At 44.0% G+C, this 20,252-nt stretch overlaps 2 protein-coding genes across 5 annotated transcripts in view; both read left to right on the top strand.

The window, feature by feature from the left end:
- The window catches only part of LOC139546003 (serine-rich adhesin for platelets-like), a 31,019-nt gene extending 20,088 nt beyond the window's left edge, over positions 1-10,931 (top strand). Inside the window, exons 11-15 of the mRNA XM_071354267.1 lie at positions 2,001-2,097; positions 3,851-4,598; positions 4,815-4,958; positions 7,994-8,150; positions 9,325-10,931. Coding sequence (XP_071210368.1) covers positions 2,001-2,097; positions 3,851-4,598; positions 4,815-4,958; positions 7,994-8,150; positions 9,325-9,464 — 1,286 coding nt within the window. The 3' untranslated portion in view covers positions 9,465-10,931. The remainder of the gene's footprint in view (positions 1-2,000; positions 2,098-3,850; positions 4,599-4,814; positions 4,959-7,993; positions 8,151-9,324) is intronic.
- Positions 10,932-11,014: 83 nt separating this feature from the next.
- Positions 11,015-19,071, top strand: LOC139544970 (beta-1,3-galactosyl-O-glycosyl-glycoprotein beta-1,6-N-acetylglucosaminyltransferase 4-like). Of its 4 annotated transcripts, XM_071352226.1 has the most exons (7): positions 11,015-11,167; positions 11,838-11,910; positions 15,826-16,048; positions 16,179-16,264; positions 16,466-16,631; positions 17,113-17,315; positions 17,684-19,071. In XM_071352226.1, exons 3-7 carry the CDS (start codon positions 15,827-15,829, stop codon positions 18,306-18,308), a joined length of 1,302 nt encoding a protein of 433 aa, XP_071208327.1. In that variant the 5' UTR covers positions 11,015-11,167; positions 11,838-11,910; position 15,826; the 3' UTR covers positions 18,309-19,071. The 4 variants fall into 4 exon arrangements, with proteins under 4 accessions (XP_071208327.1, XP_071208326.1, XP_071208325.1 ...); XM_071352225.1 differs by lacking the exons at positions 11,015-11,167; positions 11,838-11,910 and adding an exon at positions 12,320-13,764; XM_071352224.1 differs by lacking the exons at positions 11,015-11,167; positions 11,838-11,910 and adding an exon at positions 13,808-14,030.
- The last annotated feature ends 1,181 nt before the right edge of the window (positions 19,072-20,252 follow it).

Below are 20,252 nucleotides of genomic sequence, written 5' to 3'. Positions count from 1 at the left end.
TCCTGTTGAGCTGTCCTAATCAGTTCAGAGTGACCAGCAGCTGTCTGGATAATAGAACAATGCAGTGAGTCAGTGGTTCCTGCTCCACATGCAGCTGTCTGGATAATAGAACAATGCAGTGAGTCAGTGGTTCCTGCTCCACATGCAGCTGTCTGGATAATAGAACAATGCAGTGAGTCAGTGGTTCCTGCTCCACATGCAGCTGTCTGGATAATAGAACAATGTAGTGAGTCAGTGGTTCCTGCTCCACATGCAGCTGTCTGGATAATAGAACAATGTAGTGAGTCAGTGGTTCCTGCTCCACATGCAGCTGTCTGGATAATAGAACAATGTAGTGAGTCAGTGGGTCCTGCTCCACATGCAGCTGTCTGGATAATAGAACAATGCAGTGAGTCAGTGGTTCCTGCTCTACATGCAGCTGTCTGGATAATAGAACAATGTAGTGAGTCAGTGGTTCCTGCTCTACATGCAGCTGTCTGGATAATAGAACAATGCAGTGAGTCAGTGGTTCCTGCTCCACATGCAGCTGTCTGGATAATAGAACAATGCAGTGAGTCAGTGGTTCCTGCTCCACATGCAGCTGTCTGGATAATAGAACAATGTAGTGAGTCAGTGGGTCCTGCTCCACATGCAGCTGTCTGGATAATAGAACAATGCAGTGAGTCAGTGGTTCCTGCTCTACATGCAGCTGTCTGGATAATAGAACAATGTAGTGAGTCAGTGGTTCCTGCTCTACATGCAGCTGTCTGGATAATAGAACAATGCAGTGAGTCAGTGGTTCCTGCTCCACATGCAGCTGTCTGGATAATAGAACAATGCAGTGAGTCAGTGGTTCCTGCTCCACATGCAGCTGTCTGGATAATAGAACAATGTAGTGAGTCAGTGGTTCCTGCTCCACATGCAGCTGTCTGGATTATAGAACAATGTAGTGAGTCAGTGGGTCCTGCTCCACATGCAGCTGTCTGGATAATAGAACAATGTAGTGAGTCAGTGGTTCCTGCTCCACATGCAGCTGTCTGGATAATAGAACAATGTAGTGAGTCAGTGGTTCCTGCTCCACATGCAGCTGTCTGGATAATAGAACAATGCAGTGAGTCAGTGGGTCCTGCTCTACATGCAGCTGCTTCAAATAACGTTTTGATATTTGGCTCTGTCCCGTGTGCTCCCTCTCCAGCCTCTAAGTCACCAGGCTGCTGATTATTGCGCACACCTGCCACTATCGTCAAGCGCATCAGCGCCTAATGACATTCACCTGGACTCTTATCACCTCTTTGATTACCTGCCGTCTTTATGTCACTCCCTTTGGTTCCTTCCCCTGGCGTTGTTGTTTCTGTTTCATGTCTGTTTGCTGTTCGTGGTTCTTTTGTATTATGTTCCGTTTTATTTATTTGAAGGTATCTAGCTGGCTTATGTTAACTTTGACTATGTTGATGAAAATGACAGACCTTTTCAAAAGTTGAATACAACTTTATCAACAAGTGACTTGACACCTACTTTGCCAAAGCGATTTAGAGTTGTTAAACGGGAGTGACGAGTGTGTTATGTTAATATTGTAAAAAATTATGTTTGTAACAACCTTCAGAATTGGTAAAAAAAAATGTAATATGCAAAATATGCATGCCAGCATATTAGGCAATTAAGAGTAGGCAGGCAACAATTATTTAAAATGTTTTACCATTGCAACATTTGATGTACACATTCCACGTGGTTCTCTGGAGCGTTCTGGAGCGTTGGTTATTCCACATACTTGCTACAATGTCAATGAGCGCTATCACTTTCTTTACTTTGCGGTACTTCAAACTGTCGTGATTACCAGCTGAGAAACTTTTTAGGAGTTGATTTTACTCCTGGCTCAGAGTTTGTCAGAGCACTGGCTTAACATCACCCCAAAACCTACGCTGAGCTGGGAGGTTTTTGTTGTCTTAAAACAGGTTTTAACAGGATTCCTAGGACCCTTTCTGAGATGCCTCACCTACTCATTTGTTTAAATTTCCCTGTAGACAAATTGACGATGGCGCTATCAGAGATCCAGAGTGTTCTGAATGTTGTGCTGGAGAAACAGCAGGCAGAGAAAGATGACCTCACCAAGAAGTACAGGTCTGGAAACAACACTGCTTTCTATTGCTTCACCACTTCTTGAGTTTCAAGTTTATCATGTTTTGTACACACACACACACACAAACACACACCCCACCCAAACACACACACCCCACCCAAACCAACATCCTGAGTGTGATGTTTATCAAGCTCTGCTGTGTGAGCTTATTGGTGAGTCAGTGACTAAAGAAAACAGTGGGGTGCATAGAATTAAAGAACAGAAAAGGGTGACCTTCTTGTCGTGCGAAAGCATTTTGCAAAGCTTAAACCTCATTATTAATAATTCTTAATTATGAAACCTCATTATAAAACTTGGATTATGAAACCTCATTATAAAACTTGGATTATGAAACCTCATTATAAAACCTCATATGTTGCGGTGTCACTACAGCCTGGGGTTCGATCCCACAAACGGCTGTGAACGGGAGTCCCATAGGGTGTCACACAATTGCCACAGCGTCGTCCAGGTTAGGGGAGGGTTTGGCCGGGGGTGCTTTACTTGGCTCATCGCGCTCTAGCGACTCCTTGTGGCGGGCCGGGCGCCTGCAGGCTGACTGGTCATCAGTTGAAAGGTGATTCCTCCGACACATTGGTGCAGCTGGCTTTCAGGTTAAGCGAGCGGGTGGTAAGAAGTGCAGTTTGGTGAGTCATGTTTTGGAGGAAGCATGACTCGACCTTCGCCTCTCCGGAGCCCGTTGGGAAGTTACAGCGATGAGACAAGATGTAGGGGGGGGGGGTCAAAAATAAATAAATAAAACTCATTATAAAAACCTCATTATTAAAACATTATTAAACCTCATAATCTGGCAGCGTGATTTAATTTGAAACTTTTCTTCAACAATGTGCGTTATAAAGAGGCAGCTAGATGGTGAAGTGTGATTCAACCCTCCAGAGAACGTGTTTCCACAGCTCCAGAGTCCAATGCCGGCGAGCTTTACACCACTCCAGCGCATGGTGATTTTAGGCTTGTGTGCGGTTGCTCGGCCATGGAAACCCATTTCATGAAGCTCCCGACAAACAGTTATTGTGCTGTCGTTGCTTCCAGAGGCAGTTAGGAACTCAGTAGGGAGTGTTTCAAATGAGGACAGACTATATTTACTCACTTCAGCAACTGGCGGTCCTGTTCGGCTGAGCTATTGTTGCTCCTAGTTTCCACTTCACAATAACAGCACTTACAGTTGACCGGGGTAGTTCTAGCAGTGCAGAAATTTGACGAACTGACTTGTTGGAAAGGTGGCATCCTACAACGGTGCCACGTTGAAAGTCTCTGAGCTCTTCAGTATGACCATTCTACTGCCAATGTTTGTCTATGGAGATTGCATGGCTGCGTGGTTGATTTTCAGCCACACCTGTCAACAACTGCCAAATCCACTAATTTGAAGGGGTGTCCACATACTTTTGTATATATAGTGTATCTCTGTGGGGGTCAACGTGTATTAGGGTCACAGTACTGTAAAGGTTCGTTATGAGTTTATTATGGGAAGAGTTGAGCATCCAGGGTTTGTCTCGTAAGGGTAGATTCAGTCCTAAAATACATTGTTGTATGGATAATACATGGATAACTTCAACTTCTCTTCATCCTCTTCTTCTTCCTTCTCCTGTTCCTCCTCATCTTCCTCTTCTTCTCTTCCTTTCCTCGTCCTCCTCTTCCTTCTTTCTTTCCCTCTCCTCCTCCTTCCTCCTCCTCTTCCTTCTCCTCCTCCCTCCTCCTCGTTCTCCTCTTCTTCCTCGTCCTCTCCTCCTTCTCCTGCAGGATAGCGTCAGACTCGTTCCGGCAGGGAGTGCTGCGTAGTCAGCTGACTTCGTTGGCGTCGCGTCAGAAGAGGCTGCTGGGTATCCTCCAGAAGCAAAGCGACTTCAAGCTCCAGCTCCGCACCTGGAGGGGCCCGACCCTGACTCAGCACCCCAAGACACAGCACTCCCAGGCGGGGAGAGATCAGAACATCTCACACTCATCAACCACCACTTCCAGCCCTGCTCCCTCAGAAAGGAGCCTCGCAGGCAGCCAGGAGGAGAGCCACGCTTCCCCCTTGTTCACGTCTACTGGTAGTCACGACAACCGAGACAAACAAGAAGGTAGTAGCCAGACATCTCAGGTAGCGCCGCCTCCAACACAACCTCCAACACGATCCGCTACCATGGTAACACTCCCTTGGATCGCCACCACGTCTACCCCTCAGCACACCACCAGGTATTTCGTGGTACCAATGCCCATGGCTCCTCCCTCATCGTCTCTGGCTCCACCCACCAGCACGACTCAGATCAGTAAGGACATTCCAACACAACACCGGGATGACAATAACAACAAAAACAACACTACCTTTCCATCACAACAAGGAAACAGAAACAGCCAACCACAACATGGAAACACCCCTGACATGGGAAGCAAGGTGTTACAACAAGGGACGCCCAGTGATGGAGAAGAGAACAGGAAGTTGATCAGGCTCATCAAGAGAGGGATCATCACACCAGGAGTGGATGTACTACAGCTGATGTGGAGGGTGAGGCAGGGCTGGGGGCAATTCCATTTAAATGTAATCAATTCAGGAAGGTAAGTTCGATTCACATTTTCCTCGTTGCTTTCGATGAGGAACGTCATATACAGTATATATTTCGATAGAAAAGGTCAATTTAACGTTCATATAAAATCATATATTTCCTCATATTTCAATGGAAAGGTTGAAATGACATGGCCGTATTCTGTTCTGTCTTCACAGGGCTGTGTCCACCAGGCTTCTCTGCTCCTAGAAGGCTGGATCAGAGACAGCGTCACGGGCAGAGAGTTCCAGGCCCCAGAGCTCTGGGTAGCAGCTATCCTGGGAAACAACATCCCTGTTTCCTCAACCTACGCCTGGGACAAGGTCAACACTACACTACAGTCTTCCTCTATTAGGAAATACACTACAACACACCTAGTGCTACAGAAAGACTACAAACACATTGATCATTTAATGTGACAAATCTTAGAATATTTTGCACTGCATTTCCTTGACTGCTGAAAGTTATTTTCAGGTAGCCTAAAGTTATTTCTCTTTCTCCCCTCTTAAAAAGTGTTTGTTGCTTTGAGGACCTTTGCACCCCTGTCTGGAAATTAATCTAGGAAAGACTGCGCTGTCCTGAGCCCAAGCTGGTAGAGAAGTTTGCCCCAGTGCTTGAAATGGATTGAAATAGGCGTTGGTACTTAATTTGGGGTGTTAACTCAACGGTCGAACATAGCAAAACACATCACATTCTGGAGAAATGGTACAGTGTTTTGTTACTAAAGTTTTCATAAGAAAAAGAAGGAAGTCGACTCATTCCTAATGATCTGGCTGAGTTTCAGTTTGTTCTGTGCTTATTGGTGTAAATATTTACTGTGAAAACGGAAACGGATCGAGTTTTTATCAAGTATTTGGATTTATCTTGATCTCTTTGAACATGATCATATCAAAAACCTTCTCTCTTACATAAGAAGAAACAAACACAAAAACACTTGCCAGGACTATTGACGTTGGATTGTCATCTCCCTAGCGATGTTTAATAAACTGTAGAACTGTAGGCTGTCGTGGTCGACATACCGAATCTTATCTGAATCTTGGGCTTGTCTGCTGTCCTAGACTTGTTGGTGCATTGTGGGCCGTAAAGCTGAATGTTGTCTTGGCTGACGAATGCTGCTATGTGGTACACTGAAAGAGGATTGCTTCATAAGATAGACATAACCATCTATAGATTTATAGTGATTTTATTATTTATTTCAAGGGGACAGCTGAAGCACAGCTAGAGGACAGCTAGAGGACAGCTAGAGGACAGCTAGAGGACAGCTAGAGGACAGCTAGAGGACAGCTAGAGGACAGCTGAAGCACAGCTAGAGGACAGCTAGAGGACAGCTAGAGGACAGCTAGAGGACAGCTGAAGCACAGCTAGAGGACAGCTGAAGCACAGCTAGAGGACAGCTAGAGGACAGTTAGAGGACAGCTGAAGCACAGCTAGAGGACAGCTAGAGGACAGCTAGAGGACAGCTAGAGGACAGCTGAAGCACAGCTAGAGGACAGCTAGAGGACAGCTAGAGGACAGCAGCTAGAGGACAGCTAGAGGACAGCTAGAGGACAGCTAGAGGACAGCTAGAGGACAGCTAGAGGACAGCTAGAGGACAGCTGAAGCACAGCTAGAGGACAGCTAGAGGACAGCTAGAGGACAGTTAGAGGACAGCTGAAGCACAGCTAGAGGACAGCTAGAAGCACAGCTAGAGGACAGCTAGAGGACAGCTAGAAGCACAGTTAGAGGACAGCTAGAGGACAGCTAGAGGCACAGCTAGAGGACAGCTGAAGCACAGTTAGAGGACAGCTAGAGGACAGCTAGAGGACAGCTAGAGGACAGCTGAAGCACAGCTAGAGGACAGCTAGAGGACAGCTAGAGGACAGCTAGGACAGCTAGAGGACAGCTAGAGGACAGTTAGAGGACAGCTGAACAGTTAGAGGACAGCTAGAGGACAGCTAGAGGACAGCTAGAGGACAGCTAGAGGACAGCTAGAGGACAGCTAGAGGACAGCTAGAGGACAGTTAGAGGACAGCTGAAGCACAGCTAGAGGACAGCTAGAGGACAGCTAGAGGACAGTTAGAGGACAGCTGAAGCACAGCTAGAGGACAGCTAGAGGACAGCTAGAGGACAGTTAGAGGACAGCTGAAGCACAGCTAGAGGACAGCTAGAGGACAGCTAGAGGACAGTTAGAGGACAGCTGAAGCACAGTTAGAGGACAGCTAGAGGACAGCTAGAGGACAGTTAGAGGACAGCTGAAGCACAGTTAGAGGACAGCTAGAGGACAGCTAGAGGACAGCTGAAGCACAGCTAGAGGACAGCTAGAGGACAGCTAGAGGACAGTTAGAGGACAGCTGAAGCACAGTTAGAGGACAGCTAGAGGACAGCTAGAGGACAGCTGAAGCTCAGCTAGAGGACAGTTAGAGGACAGCTGAAGCACAGCTAGAGGACAGCTGAAGCTCAGCTAGAGGACAGTTAGAGGACAGCTGAAGCACAGTTAGAGGACAGCTGAAGAACAGCTAGAGGACAGCTGAAGCACAGCTAGAGGACAGCTGAAGCACAGCTAGAGGACAGCTGAAGCACAGCTAGAGGACAGCTGAAGCACAGCTAGAGGACAGCTAGAGGACAGCTGAAGCAGCTAGAGGACAGTTAGAGGACAGCTGAAGCACAGAGGACAGTTAGAGGACAGCTGAAGCACAGCTAGAGGACAGCTGAAGCACAGCTAGAGGACAGTTAGAGGACAGCTGAAGCACAGTTAGAGGACAGCTGAAGCACAGCTAGAGGACAGCTGAAGCACAGCTAGAGGACAGCTAAGGCCTAAGAAGATAGACCCTCCGCTCTGCACTCGTTCTCATTCGTTAAATAAAAAATAGCTAAGCTTGGAAAGCAAAGACACACACACACACAGAGGGTAAAGGCATGGATACGTTTACAATAGCTATGTTATGGAAGATGGAAGGGCTTTATCCTGGATGGATGGATGGTCATGGATTTGCTAGTGTTAAGGGGGGGGTCTGCTGTCAATCATTGGTTCAGGTAACCCACGGCAGCCTCTCTCTACATATATAATGCAATGGTTTACATCTATAAAACATTAACCCTTTGTTGTTGCCTCCCATCGGTTGTAGATTGATTGTGTCATTCTGCTGTCTTGTCAGTGTGCCATGGTCACAGTGGCCTGGTTATATGCCACATTAAATGTTGTGGGAGAACGTAATGCACTTGTGTTGGCGCTCGCTCGCACGTACACACACACACACACACACACACTCACATAACACACACAATACAAGATTAGAAAAGGAACAAAAGTCTCCTACAAAGCATTACAGAGTATCCAATTGTTGAAATGGTTTGGAAACCCTTGTGTTTGTTTTGACAGGTGACGTACAGAGACAGGTCTCTGTCTGGTTACTTACTGGGCGTAGTGGACGTGACAGCCCCAGCAGCAGCATCACAGAAGCCTGCCGAATCCACACACCATGATGGCTCTTCTGCTCAGCCTCAGGACGTCCCCTCTGCAGGGGCACCTCTCTCAGGTCCGTCAGTTGGTGATTCTCCTATACAGCCTGCTATGTGACAGCTGGATTCTCCTATACAGCCTGCTATGTGACAGGTTGATTCTCCTACACAGCCTGCTATGTGACAGGTTGATTCTCCTATACAGCCTGCTATGTGACAGGTTGATTCTCCTACACAGCCTGATATGTGACAGGTTGATTCTCCTATACAACCTGCTATGTGACAGGTTGATTCTCCTATACAGCCTGCTATGTGACAGGTTGATTCTCCTATACAGCCTGCTATGTGACAGGTTGATTCTCCTACACAGCCTGATATGTGACAGGTTGATTCTCCTATACAACCTGCTATGTGACAGGTTGATTCTCCTATACAGCCTGCTATGTGACAGGTTGATTCTCCTATACAGCCTGCTATGTGACAGGTTGATTCTCCTATACAGCCTGCTATGTGACAGGTTGATTCTCCTATACAGCCTGCTATTTGACAGGTTGATTCTACTATACAGCCTGCTATTTGACAGGTTGATTCTCCTATACAGCCTGCTATGTGACAGGTTGATTCTCCTATACAGCCTGCTATGTGACAGGTTGCCTAGTGTCTCTAACTCTTACTGACTGATGTGGAAGGGAAGGGAGAGAGGGGGGGGGGGGAGAGAGGCAGAGAGTGAGAGTGAGATGAAGGGAAGGGAAGGGAGAGAGAGACAGAAAGATAAGGGATGAGGGGGGGATGGAGGGGGAGAGAGGGATTAGGGGGGGGGGTTGAGGGAGGGGCAGAGCGAGATAAGGGATGGAGAGAGAGAGGGAGAGGGATTGGGAGGGGAGAGAGGGGCAGAGCAAGATAATGGATGGAGAGAGAGTGAGAGGGGGGGGGGGGGGAAGAGGGAGAAAGAGGGGGTGGGAGAGACCGAGAGAGAAAGAGTGAGGGGGGAGGGAGAGAGCAGTTCAACAGATAAAGTGTGACCGCTGAATCATGTCGTCTATCTTTCAATCATTAATAGGTCTAGACTTAAGGCCTAAGCTATAGTGCACCTGCTGAAGAAACACACACACACACGACCTGGTGATGGGATGCAGAAACACACACTATGGGAGTAGGAGAAATATGTAAATGAACATTACAGCGTGGGAATTTTACGGCTGGGAACGATTCATTGGCTAACTCTCACTGTTTTTGTCTCGCTCTCTACAGAGTCATCGGCAGTACTCAGAAATATAATGCAAATCAAGTCGATCAGATTAATTGGTGACGAGGAGTTTGTGCCCCATCATATAATGGACCGCTACTGGGACAGTCTTACACAGACACACACTGACGACTGGCTGTTTTAAACTGAACGGAGAGACTGAAGACAATGTTATTCATGTTATATTTCCTTGTTACTGTATCAGCGTTACTTAACACTGTTATCAATGTTGTAATGAAACTCTACTGAGACATTATCACACTGACAACTGGCTGTTTTAAACTCTTTATACCCCATGGAGACACTGAGGACTCATATTAATGTATGATTCATTGTTATCAATGTTATAATTCAAGATGTACAAGTGGGTGTTTTTAGAATGAACTCTTTATCCCACAAAGAGAACTGGACACTCTAGGGCAACTGATGTTATAATTAAGCAATAAGGCACGAGGGGGATGTGTTATATGCCCAATATACCGAGGCTAAGGGCTGTTCTTAAGCACGACGCAATGAAGAGTGCCTGGACACACCCCTTAGCCGTGGTATATTGGCCATATACCACAAACCCCCGAGCTGCCTTATTGCTATTATAAACTGGTTACCAACGTAATTAGAGCAGTTAAAAGTAAATGTTTTGTCATACCCGTGGTATACGGTCTGATATACCACGGCTGTCAGCCAATCAGCATTCAGGGCTCGAACTACCCAGTTTATAATGACTCTTATGTTACGCTAATGTTATAATGTAATGTTTTAAAAATGACTGTTATTTGAACACTCATCAATGTTATGATTTATTGATATTCAAGCCTCAAAACTATCAAAGTAGTTCTATGACGTCACCTTTATAGGTTCATTTGTTCTTCTCACGGTTGTGTTTTTCTCCTTAGTGTTGTTATTGTGAAGCCTCATTGGTTCTTGTGAAGCCTAATTGGTTCTTGTACAGCCTAATTGGTTCTTGTACAGCCTAATTGGTTCTTGTACAGCCTAATTGGTTCTTGTACAGCCTAATTGGTTATTGTACAGCCTAATTGGTTCTTGTACAGCCTAATTGGTTATTGTACAGCCTAATTGGTTCTTGTACAGCCTAATTGGTTATTGTACAGCCTAATTGGTTCTTGTACAGCCTAATTGGTTCTTGTACAGCCTAATTGGTTCTTGTACAGCCTAATTGGTTCTTGTACAGCCTAATTGGTTCTTGTACAGCCTAATTGGTTCTTGTGAAGCCTAATTGGTTCTTGTTTTTGTGTAAAGTAAAGTTGATCCAAATGTGGAACAGGCTCTTTGTAATTCCATTATTATTGGACCTGATTTAGACGTCCACAACAAGTTTAATTTTCTTAAGTAAACCATAATTGGATATTATGTTATTGTTAATTGACAGTAAAAAAAAAAAAAAAAAAAAAAATCTAAAGTGTTTAATAAAGAAAATTAAGTAATTATTGAATAAGAAAATTGTTGAATGTGTCCATTTGCTTATTATTTATGAGTGGTGTCTGGTTTGCCTCAGTTTGAAGCATCTAAGAAAGATGTGAAACATAAAACTTAATGTAATTTTCCGTAGTTCAGCCGGTGTGTGTGTGTGTGTGTGTCTGTGTGTGTGTGTGTGTGTGTGTGTGTCACTCTGCTATGAGTCAGTGCCAGCAGTGGGCGGAGAACTTGACTTTCGCTCGTGTCTCCGTGACTGCCTGCAGTGTATGTGTGTCTTCCCCCCTCTCTCTCTCGCACTCTGCCAAACCTCCCCTCCAAGCCATCGAGCGCCAGAGGTTCAGAGCGAGAGAGAGGGAGACAGACAGGACTCATGACTGTGCTGAATTTTCCGAATCAAGTTCCTTCACAAATGTGGTAAGTATTTTTCTGTGTCCTCTGCCTTTGTAAGTATTTGTTGTGCTTTACAGTAATAGCCCGTGATTGACAGATTATTTTTTTACCCGGAGCAAACTTAAGATCTCCTCTACGGCAGATGCTTAAAGTCTTATATACCAAAAGATGTATCATATTTTTGGACGGACAAAGTTTTTCAGTGAGGAGTGGGGATAATTTTTAACCACCTTCATTTACAGGTTATTCTGACTTTTCCCTCTTCTTGTTTTGCTCTAGCAGCACATTAATAGATATTTTTGTCCGACATTACGTTTTGCCTGGCATGAATGTTTAATTTGACTCAAAAGTGATAAAACATTGATTACTAGTAGCGCTGTTTAGGTTAGTCAAGTATGTCATGAGAGCTTTTAGCTTACTGAATTATAGGTTTATGTGACTACGTCCCTGTAATGAAAATGTATATTCATATCTGTACTACTAGGTTATAATTCAAGATACATGTTACTTGCTGTGTGTTTTAATTTATACTTCAAGATGTGTGTTTTAATTTATAATTCAAGATACATGTTACTGCTGTGTGTATTTAATTTATAATTCAAGATACATGTTACTGCTGTGTGTAATTCAATTACTTTTTTATGACTAACTTTTGAGTGTATTGTGCAGCGTAAAACTGTTTTTCTCTCTGTAGGCTGTCTAGTGAGACTTTGGAAAACTTTTTGATGGCACGTAATAGAAACTCAAAGACGTCTTTAGCGTGCAAGGTATGTACCTTTAGCTTTGATATGAGTACTGGTCTATTTCCCTGCTGTGTTTATTTAAATATTGGGCTGTCAGACTCCACCCCACAGTTTAGGAACACAGTATATCTTGTTCCGTGACAGGACGGTACATTAAAGGACCTTTTTCCACGAGTGTGTGTCTGCGCGTACGCGCGTTGTTGCGCGTGGCATGGCACAGAACTGTTGCATGAACACGATACCCCCGTATGAATATGTCTTAATGCATGTATGTTATCACACAGCTATTATAGATCATATTGAGAGAGAGAGAGAGAGAGAGAGAGACCATAATGCCTGTATGTTATCACACAGCTAATAGTCATTTATCATTGTTTTATTGTCTTGTCTTCTCTCAGAAGAATGAAAATAAGATGTCTCACACAGCTAATAGTCATTTATGTCATGTTGTTGCCCCCTCGCTACAGAATGAAGACTATACGCTTAAAGATGCACTGTGTAGAAATCTCTCCGGCATTTCCTGGTTGCTAAAATTCTAATAGTTTGCCTAATTTCAGTTTGTAACATAATACATAAGTATAGTATAGAGAATCATTGTACCATCTAAACTGCTGTGAAATATATATTTCAATAACAAAAAATATTGTATTTTCAGCTGTTTGAAACTGATGTACAAAACCGAAAGTAAAAGATGCTAAAATGAAACTAAAGAACGGAAACATAAAACTGGTGCACATAGAATTGATCTACCGCTTCTTAGACTTGCTTTCGATGACAGATCTATAAGTCATATTTCTACGTGAATTTGGTAGGTCGCCCAATTAGTTACATATTGCCTCTTAAAAGAGTAACTTTCATAATTTAAATTTTTTATTTTATTGAAAAACAGATGTTTTAGGCATAGTTATAGTGAAACACGTCAATTCTGGACTCTATTTTGACAGTTCATTGCAAAACTGATACATTTTGGTCTTTGAGTAGTAAATCTAGCTCTTGTTGCCTGTAGCGCAGCACTTCCCAAACTAGGGGTTGCGGCCCCATGTGGGGTCAGCTGATATGAAAATGGGGTGGCGGGAGAATTTCCAAAATCCTGGTAAAAAAAATATATACAAAATAAAATATTATTAGATCGTCTGTCTCTCAAAATCATTGTAATGAGATTAACCTTAAAAATCTAAATGGCCACACTTGACCTTTCAACTTGAATCATTCCTACAGTGAATGGCTAAGCCGCTACAGTATGAGACTTAATATTACAGGCCACCATTCATATGGTAAATACAATGTGTGGGGAGGCTGAGGCACAGAAACTCACATAAATACATTTGTCAGATAACAGTGTGAAACTAAGAATGTAATGCTATAGTTAGCGTTCAACAGGAAACTGAATGAATGACTCAACCCTCCTTATGCTCTCCAAATGGACGTTAGCTGTGAGGGCCGAGATGCCAATGCATTGACTTTAGTTCGCTACTTGTCGGGGGATGCTATTCATGAGGACATATTGTTCTGCCTCACGATTACCGAGCGTGAAACGGTACGGGATGTTCAGTATGCTGCGTTGTTATATTGACGAAAATATTCATGGGATCGAATGGTGGGCTTTTGCACAGATGAGGCTCGATCGATCATAGGACGGCAGGCGGGCCTCTGCGCTCTAGTTATGCATGTGTGTCCCTCTGCCATATGGACACATTGTATGACACACCCACTGAGCTATAATGGTTTCACCGAGAGCAACTGGCGGCAAAAGAGCTGAGCGCAGAACTCGGAGATATGCAGCAGGTAACTTCGACTGTAAACTACATCGCAAAACTGTGGAGAGATATCGGATCAGAGCATGACTGTTCTATTTCACTTGGCTTGGTGGTTATCGAGGTGAAGTGTTTTAATCTTTTTTGAATTGAGAGAGGAACTGTGGTCATTCACAATGGATGTAAAAAAAAAATATATATATATATATAAAAAACAAGACTGTTGACTTTCTGTGTAATGAAAATAAAATGTGTCTCCTTGCCTATGTAACAGACATATTTTGTGAAACTGAACGCAAGCATGCAGGGGAAATACAAAACAATTATACAGATGAGTGACGGAATCAGCGAAATCCGTTTGACTGTGATCCTGGCTCAGTTGACATCCCGGTAAGTGGAATCGAACAGCTGGTCGAGCTGTCACGTGGCCGAATGCTTCAGACCATGCATTCACGGGTCACTATGGAGGAAATTCGGTTCCTGACTCAAAGGGAATACCGTGCCGTCTCCCTCTGAGCATTACAAGGAATGGTACGCTGATTCAGTGCTGTCTGCATTAAAAACAAATATCGATCCAGGTTGGATGTGACAGGAGAGATGAGGTTCTCACTGTCGACCACGCCCCCTGACTTTGTGAACCTCCGTCGCAACATCCATCAAGCCCCCATCTCATTAGTGATGGTGAAATAAGATTTTCAATTGACTCTCGTAGCCCCACGTGAAACGTATATGATGGTGAGTTGAGAATACAATCAGAAATATTGTTAGAATGTTTTGCAATTGACTGTCATAGGCCCCAATTAACATGCTCTTTTTTTCAAATGGTTGTGGTCGCCAGAATTTTCAAATATCAAAATGGGGTCGTAGGCCAAAACAGTTTGGGAACCCCTGGCCTAGCGCTTCAACTCTACCATTGACATCGTAATGTAGAGACACATCTCAAGGGAGGGTTCGGTGTGAAATACACTCGCTTCTAGACAGTGGCGTAAAAATACTTTAAAGTACTACTTAAGTCGTTTTTTGGTGTTTCTGTACTTTACTATTTATATTTGGAACAACTTTTACTTCACTACATTCCTAAAGAAAATAGTGTACTTTTTACTCCATACATTTTCCCTGACACCCAGAAGTACTCATTGCAATTTGAATGATTAGCAAGACCGGAAAATGGTCAAATTCACGCACTTATTAAGAGAATACCCCTGGTCATCCCTACTACCTATGTTCTTATGGACTCAGTAAACACACATGCTTTGTTTGTAAATTATGTCTGAGTGTTGGAGTGTGCCCCTGGCTATCCGTATAAAAAAAAATAAGAAAATGTGCCTTCTGGCTAAGGCACATTTCCGCATATGACCAAATTCTACGTTTTTCGCATACTGTTTCATACACATCTATGTGGTTATACGAAGAAGAATGAAAAAATATGTAGGCTTTTAGGATTATACATTTATATTTTTAGCTACATCCGTCGTAACAAGAAATCGATGACGACTGTGGTCATGTTAACTCGCTAACAGTTGGCTCATCATAGGTCAGTGGCTGTGCGTTTTAATCCCACATGAGGCAGATATCATTTTTTCCCTCCAAATCCTTTATTTACAATATCCATCCAGTTCCCACACGTTTATAATTCTGAAAAGTGAAAGCCTACCTGTGAGAGGGGTCGCCCTGGTAATAGTTGTAGATTTTTATACAGTACCAATATGTGAGTTAATTTGACCATTGGGAAAAGAGCTACTGTGTAAATACTGCAGTGTGGGTTGGTTTGAATTGAGCCCCTAATCTTAATTTTCAAGGTGATGATTGCACTTTTCTTCCCTACACAATTGCAAGTGGCAATAGATGTCAGGAATGAGCAGCCTTACCACAGTGAGCTAACTGTCCACAACAGTATTTGCTTGCGATGTACATTAATTATCAGAGCATGTCAGTAGACTTCTGGTAAGTATGTTTACCCACCCCCCAAAAATGTATATTCATGATAAATTCCCACCCACAACTTCTCACCTGAATGCATTTTATTATTATTTTTGAAAGCGTTGGGCAAAGTCTGAAATGGGGTAGTTAACCTAATAACATGCTTTTCTTATTAAACTTATGTTAATAGCTTAGTGACATCATAGTCTTATGTTTGTTACAGTGCATCTGTTCATTGACACTGTTCCTGTTTCTTCTTCTGCAGAATGAAAATAAGATGTGCCCTGTTCCATAAATTGAGACAGAGGTGCTTCCTGTTGTCCCTGGCCCTGCTGCTGCTGTGTCTGCTGAAGCTGTTCTATGCTAAAGTAACTCTGAGGAACAGTTTCTACATCGAGCCCTATGGAATCACAGACCGCTCCTCACAGAACCCCAAACACCAGTACAACATCAACTGCACTGCCATATACCAACTGGACCCTGTGGAGGTAGATTGATAGATTGAATTTATTTGACAATTTTAAATATGTAAAAAAATATATATATCTTTTTCAAAATAACTTTAAAGGATAAGATGGTAAAGTCATATATTTTTCCATTATGATCCTTGTGTCAAAGGTAGGGAAGTCATTGGAGATCAGACGCAAAGTCATTGTGGACTTGGAGGATGACCGCCTCGTGTCTTTAACCTCAGACTGTGAGAGGTACTTGTGCTTTCTGTACAGTACTTTTGTAACTTGCCTTTGTTTTCTATGTATTTATTTTGACTGTGAATTTATTGTGACTGTTTTTAATGTTGTGAGTATTTTGTAAGTGTTTTTCTATGGCTGTAAGGATGACAGCCTAATTTCCCCCTTTGGTGATTTATAAAGTACTATCGCATCTCTCATATCTTCTAATCTCAGGTACATCGAGACGAGAGGATATGACGTCATCCCAGTGTCGGAAGAGGAGCGGGGGTTCCCGCTGGCGTACTCCTTGGTGGTGCATAAGAACGCTGCCATGGTCGAGAGGATCTTCAGGGCCACCTACGCCCCTCACAACCTCTACTGCATTCACTATGACCAGAAGGTAGGTTCGGCAGCCAGGTAGCCTAGAGAAGGTAGGGCAGGTAGCCTAGAGAAGGTAGAGCAGGTAGCCTAGAGAAGGTAGGGCCGGCAGCCAGGTAGCCTAGAGAAGGTAGGGCCGGCAGCCAGGTAGCCTAGAGAAGGTAGGGCCGGCAGCAAGGTAGCCTAGAGAAGGTAGGGCTGGCAGCCAGGTAGCCTAGAGAAGGTAGGGCCGGCAGCCTAGAGAAGGTAGGGCCGGCAGCAAGGTAGCCTAGAGAAGGTAGGGCCGGCAGCAAGGTAGCCTAGAGAAGGTAGGGCCGGCAGCCAGGTAGCCTAGAGAAGGCAGGTCGGCAGCCTAGAGAAGGTAGGGGAAAATCAGAGGGGATTTGTGCTGACTACTTGAGGGTTTTTAGTGACGTTTGTGTGTATTGGGAAGAGTTGGGTACAGCAGCAGACACATTTCTGTCTCCTATGGATTATTGATAGGCGTCTTCTTATCCCTCTAGTCCTCTCAGAGCTTCATAGCAGCCATGAGGAACTTGGCTCACTGCTTCCCCAACCTCTTCCTAGCCTCCAAGCTGGAGTCAGTGCAGTACGCCCACATCACACGGCTTAACGCCGACCTCAACTGCCTCAACGACCTGTTAGAAAGGTCAGAGGTCAAGTGGAAGTATGTCATCAACCTCTGCGGCCAGGACTTCCCCCTCAGGTAAACCCCCCCCCCCCCCCCCCCCTCCACACTTTTGCAGATTATTTTACTCATCGTATAATTGTTTTAATAATGTCTTATTGTCACACACACTGGATAGATGTAGTGAAATGTGTAGTTTTACAGGGTCAGCCACAGTGGTACGGTGCCTCTGGAGCCAATTAGGGTTAAGTGCCTTGCTCAAGAGCACATCGACAGATTATAGTCCTAGTCCTTATCTGTAGTCTTTTAAAATCGTTCTTATAGTCATATACCCCTGAAATGGCACCCCTACTCTGGTCCGTAGTACACGGTATAGTCTTTAACTGTAAAGTGTTGAAAAGCACTGTACAAATGAAATGTATGATAATGATTATTATTATCATTAGGTCGAACGGTGAGCTGGTGTCGGAGCTGCAGGCGCTGAACGGAGCCAACATGCTGGAGACCTCCCGTCCCAGCGAGCTGAAGAAACAGCGCTTTCGTTTCCAGCACCAGCTGAAGGACGTGCCCTACGAGTACCGCCGCTTACCCGTCCGAACCACACAGGCCAAGGCGCCGCCGCCGCACGACATTGAGATGTTCATCGGCAGCGCCTACTTCGTCTTGTCCCGTGACTTTGTCCATTACGTCGAAACCAGCCGGGTGGCGAGGGACTTCCTGGAATGGTCAGCTGACACTTACTCTCCGGATGAACATTTCTGGGCGACGTTGACGAGAATCCCCGGTGTACCGGGAGAGATCTCCCGGTCTGCCCCAGATGTAACAGACTTGAAGAGTAAGACACGTCTGGTGAAATGGAATTATCTGGAAGGGTCTCTGTACCCTCCCTGCACTGGGACTCACATGAGGAGTGTCTGTATATATGGGGCTGCAGAGCTGCGATGGTTGCTAAACTATGGCCACTGGTTCGCTAACAAGTTTGACCCCAAAGTTGACCCGGTGCTTATCAAGTGCTTGGAGGAGAAATTGGATGAGAAACGTAGGCAATGGGAAAACACGGTGCAGAATTGAAAAGGAAAAACTACTGTAAATGAAATGGGAGAATCAGTTCATTTCTTGGTTTATATGGAAGATTTACCCAGCCTGCAGATGAAGTACTTTGTTCCTCTATCAACTAACTGCAAGTAATAAGTCAAATTCTGCAGTAGCAGGATTTTCTTGTTTTACAAAAAATTACTTTTTATGTCTATTGAATACGAGTTCAAACTAGTTGAACCCCACTGAAAATGAAGTGTTGAAGTTCAATTGAACTGTTCGAATAAAAGGCGTCGCCCAACTGTTCTTTAATGATGTCCAAGATGGGTGTTTCAGAGGATAGCGAAACAAGACGATCAATGGCCAAGATATCTACACTGCTTGTTCTGTCACGGATATCGCAAAGATCTTGTCACATGTTGCAATAACAGCTAATGGAACGTCTCATCTTGATACCAGATCCAAGGAGAAATGCATGTAGATTCTCTAAGATCTTGTCACGTAGGTAAAATGTTAAACTCTTTACCAAACCAACAATACCAAAGATACTCAACTGTAACAAAACGGCACATCAAAGCTGGATGTCAGGTTTTTATACATTTTCATGGAAACACTTTTTTTTTGTATTAGTATTAAGAATTAGTATTTTAGTATTAAGAATTAGTATTTTAGTATTTATCATCTAAATTATAGTATATATTTGTAGAGAAAGGAGTTTGATACAGCAGTAATGCAACAAGGTTTATATCTCTAAGTATAAATTATTTGTTTCTTAATAAATCTATCTCTCTGAATAGTTTCTTAAGGCATAATTCATGAAGTGGTTTTACTTGGTCACTATATCTTGTTCCCTACCCTAGCTCACTGTCTATCCATAAGTAGGAATTACACTATATCTTGTTCCCTACCCTAGCTCACTGTCTATCCATAAGTACATACACTATATCTTGTTCCCTACCCTAGCTCACTGTCTATCCATAAGTACATACACTATATCTTGTTCCCTACCCTAGCTCACTGTCTATCCATAAGTACATACACTATATCTTGTTCCCTACCCTAACTCACTGTCTATCCATAAGTGCATACACTATATCTTGTTCCCTACCCTAGCTCACTGTCTATCCATAAGTACATACACAAAGACCTATATAGTACCTGAAGTTTAGGAAGTTGAATGTGTAGGCTTTGTACTGTATTGAGGTAAGTTCAGTGTTGTGTTTTGGGGTAGATGCACTGTTATATGCTGGTATTCCCCTCACACTGCCTGCTGCAGTTGTACTTGTACTTCTTGATACTAACTGGTGTTTTAATCTCCTCTGTGACGTCTCCACAGCCCAGAGCTCTCAAGACTGAGGACTCTGCAGCACTAATATACATCAACTCTGCATTGGCCGGTCGGGAAGAGACCAGCCGCTACAGCTCAGGCTGCCTAGTGTCTGGTCTACACTCAAATCAAATGTATTTATATAGCCCTTCTTACATCAGCTGATATCTCAAAGTGCTGTACAAAAACCCAGCCTAAAACCCCAAACAGCAAGCAATGCAGGTGTAGAAGCACGGTGGCTAGGAAAAACTCCCTACACTCTGACTCCTGGCACAGTCCTCAGAGTGCAGTTAGAGAGGAGTGAGGGAGGGAGGGATGGAAGGGGGAAAGGAGGGAGGGGGGGATAGAGAGAAGGAGGGAGAGGAGGAGGAGAGGAGGGAGCCTCTCCTACTCCTACCACTGGCAGCCAAGAAAGTAATGTCTCCCCTACGGCCTGCAACGTTAAACAGATGACACAACTCAGCCCTGCTGCTGTTACCAAGCCAATGCTGATGTAGTCGGAAATGTGATCATTTGTGATGCTATGGAGCTCGTGAATCTTAATATGCCAGGTTACCACAACAAATAATGTAGCAGATAGCAGGACAAGTTGTTGGTTTGTGTTGCAGACAGGGCCGGCTGGCTGGCTGGCTGGCTAACTGACAAGCCCGGCT

This window comes from Salvelinus alpinus, chromosome 19, assembly GCF_045679555.1.
Source record: "Salvelinus alpinus chromosome 19, SLU_Salpinus.1, whole genome shotgun sequence".
NCBI lineage: Eukaryota > Metazoa > Chordata > Actinopteri > Salmoniformes > Salmonidae > Salvelinus > Salvelinus alpinus.
Note: the sequence above shows the minus strand (reverse complement) of the source record. Positions and strands in the feature narration are given on the sequence as shown.

Excerpts from the sequence above, each read along its gene's own strand:
- LOC139544970 (XM_071352224.1), top strand. The coding sequence starts at position 13,942 with ATGCAGGGGAAATACAAAACAATTATACAGATGAGTGACGGAATCAGC. Across the intron at positions 16,049-16,178 it reads ACCAACTGGACCCTGTGGAG|GTAGGGAAGTCATTGGAGAT; the intron begins GTAGATTGATAG and ends CTTGTGTCAAAG. Across the intron at positions 16,265-16,465 it reads TTAACCTCAGACTGTGAGAG|GTACATCGAGACGAGAGGAT; the intron begins GTACTTGTGCTT and ends TTCTAATCTCAG.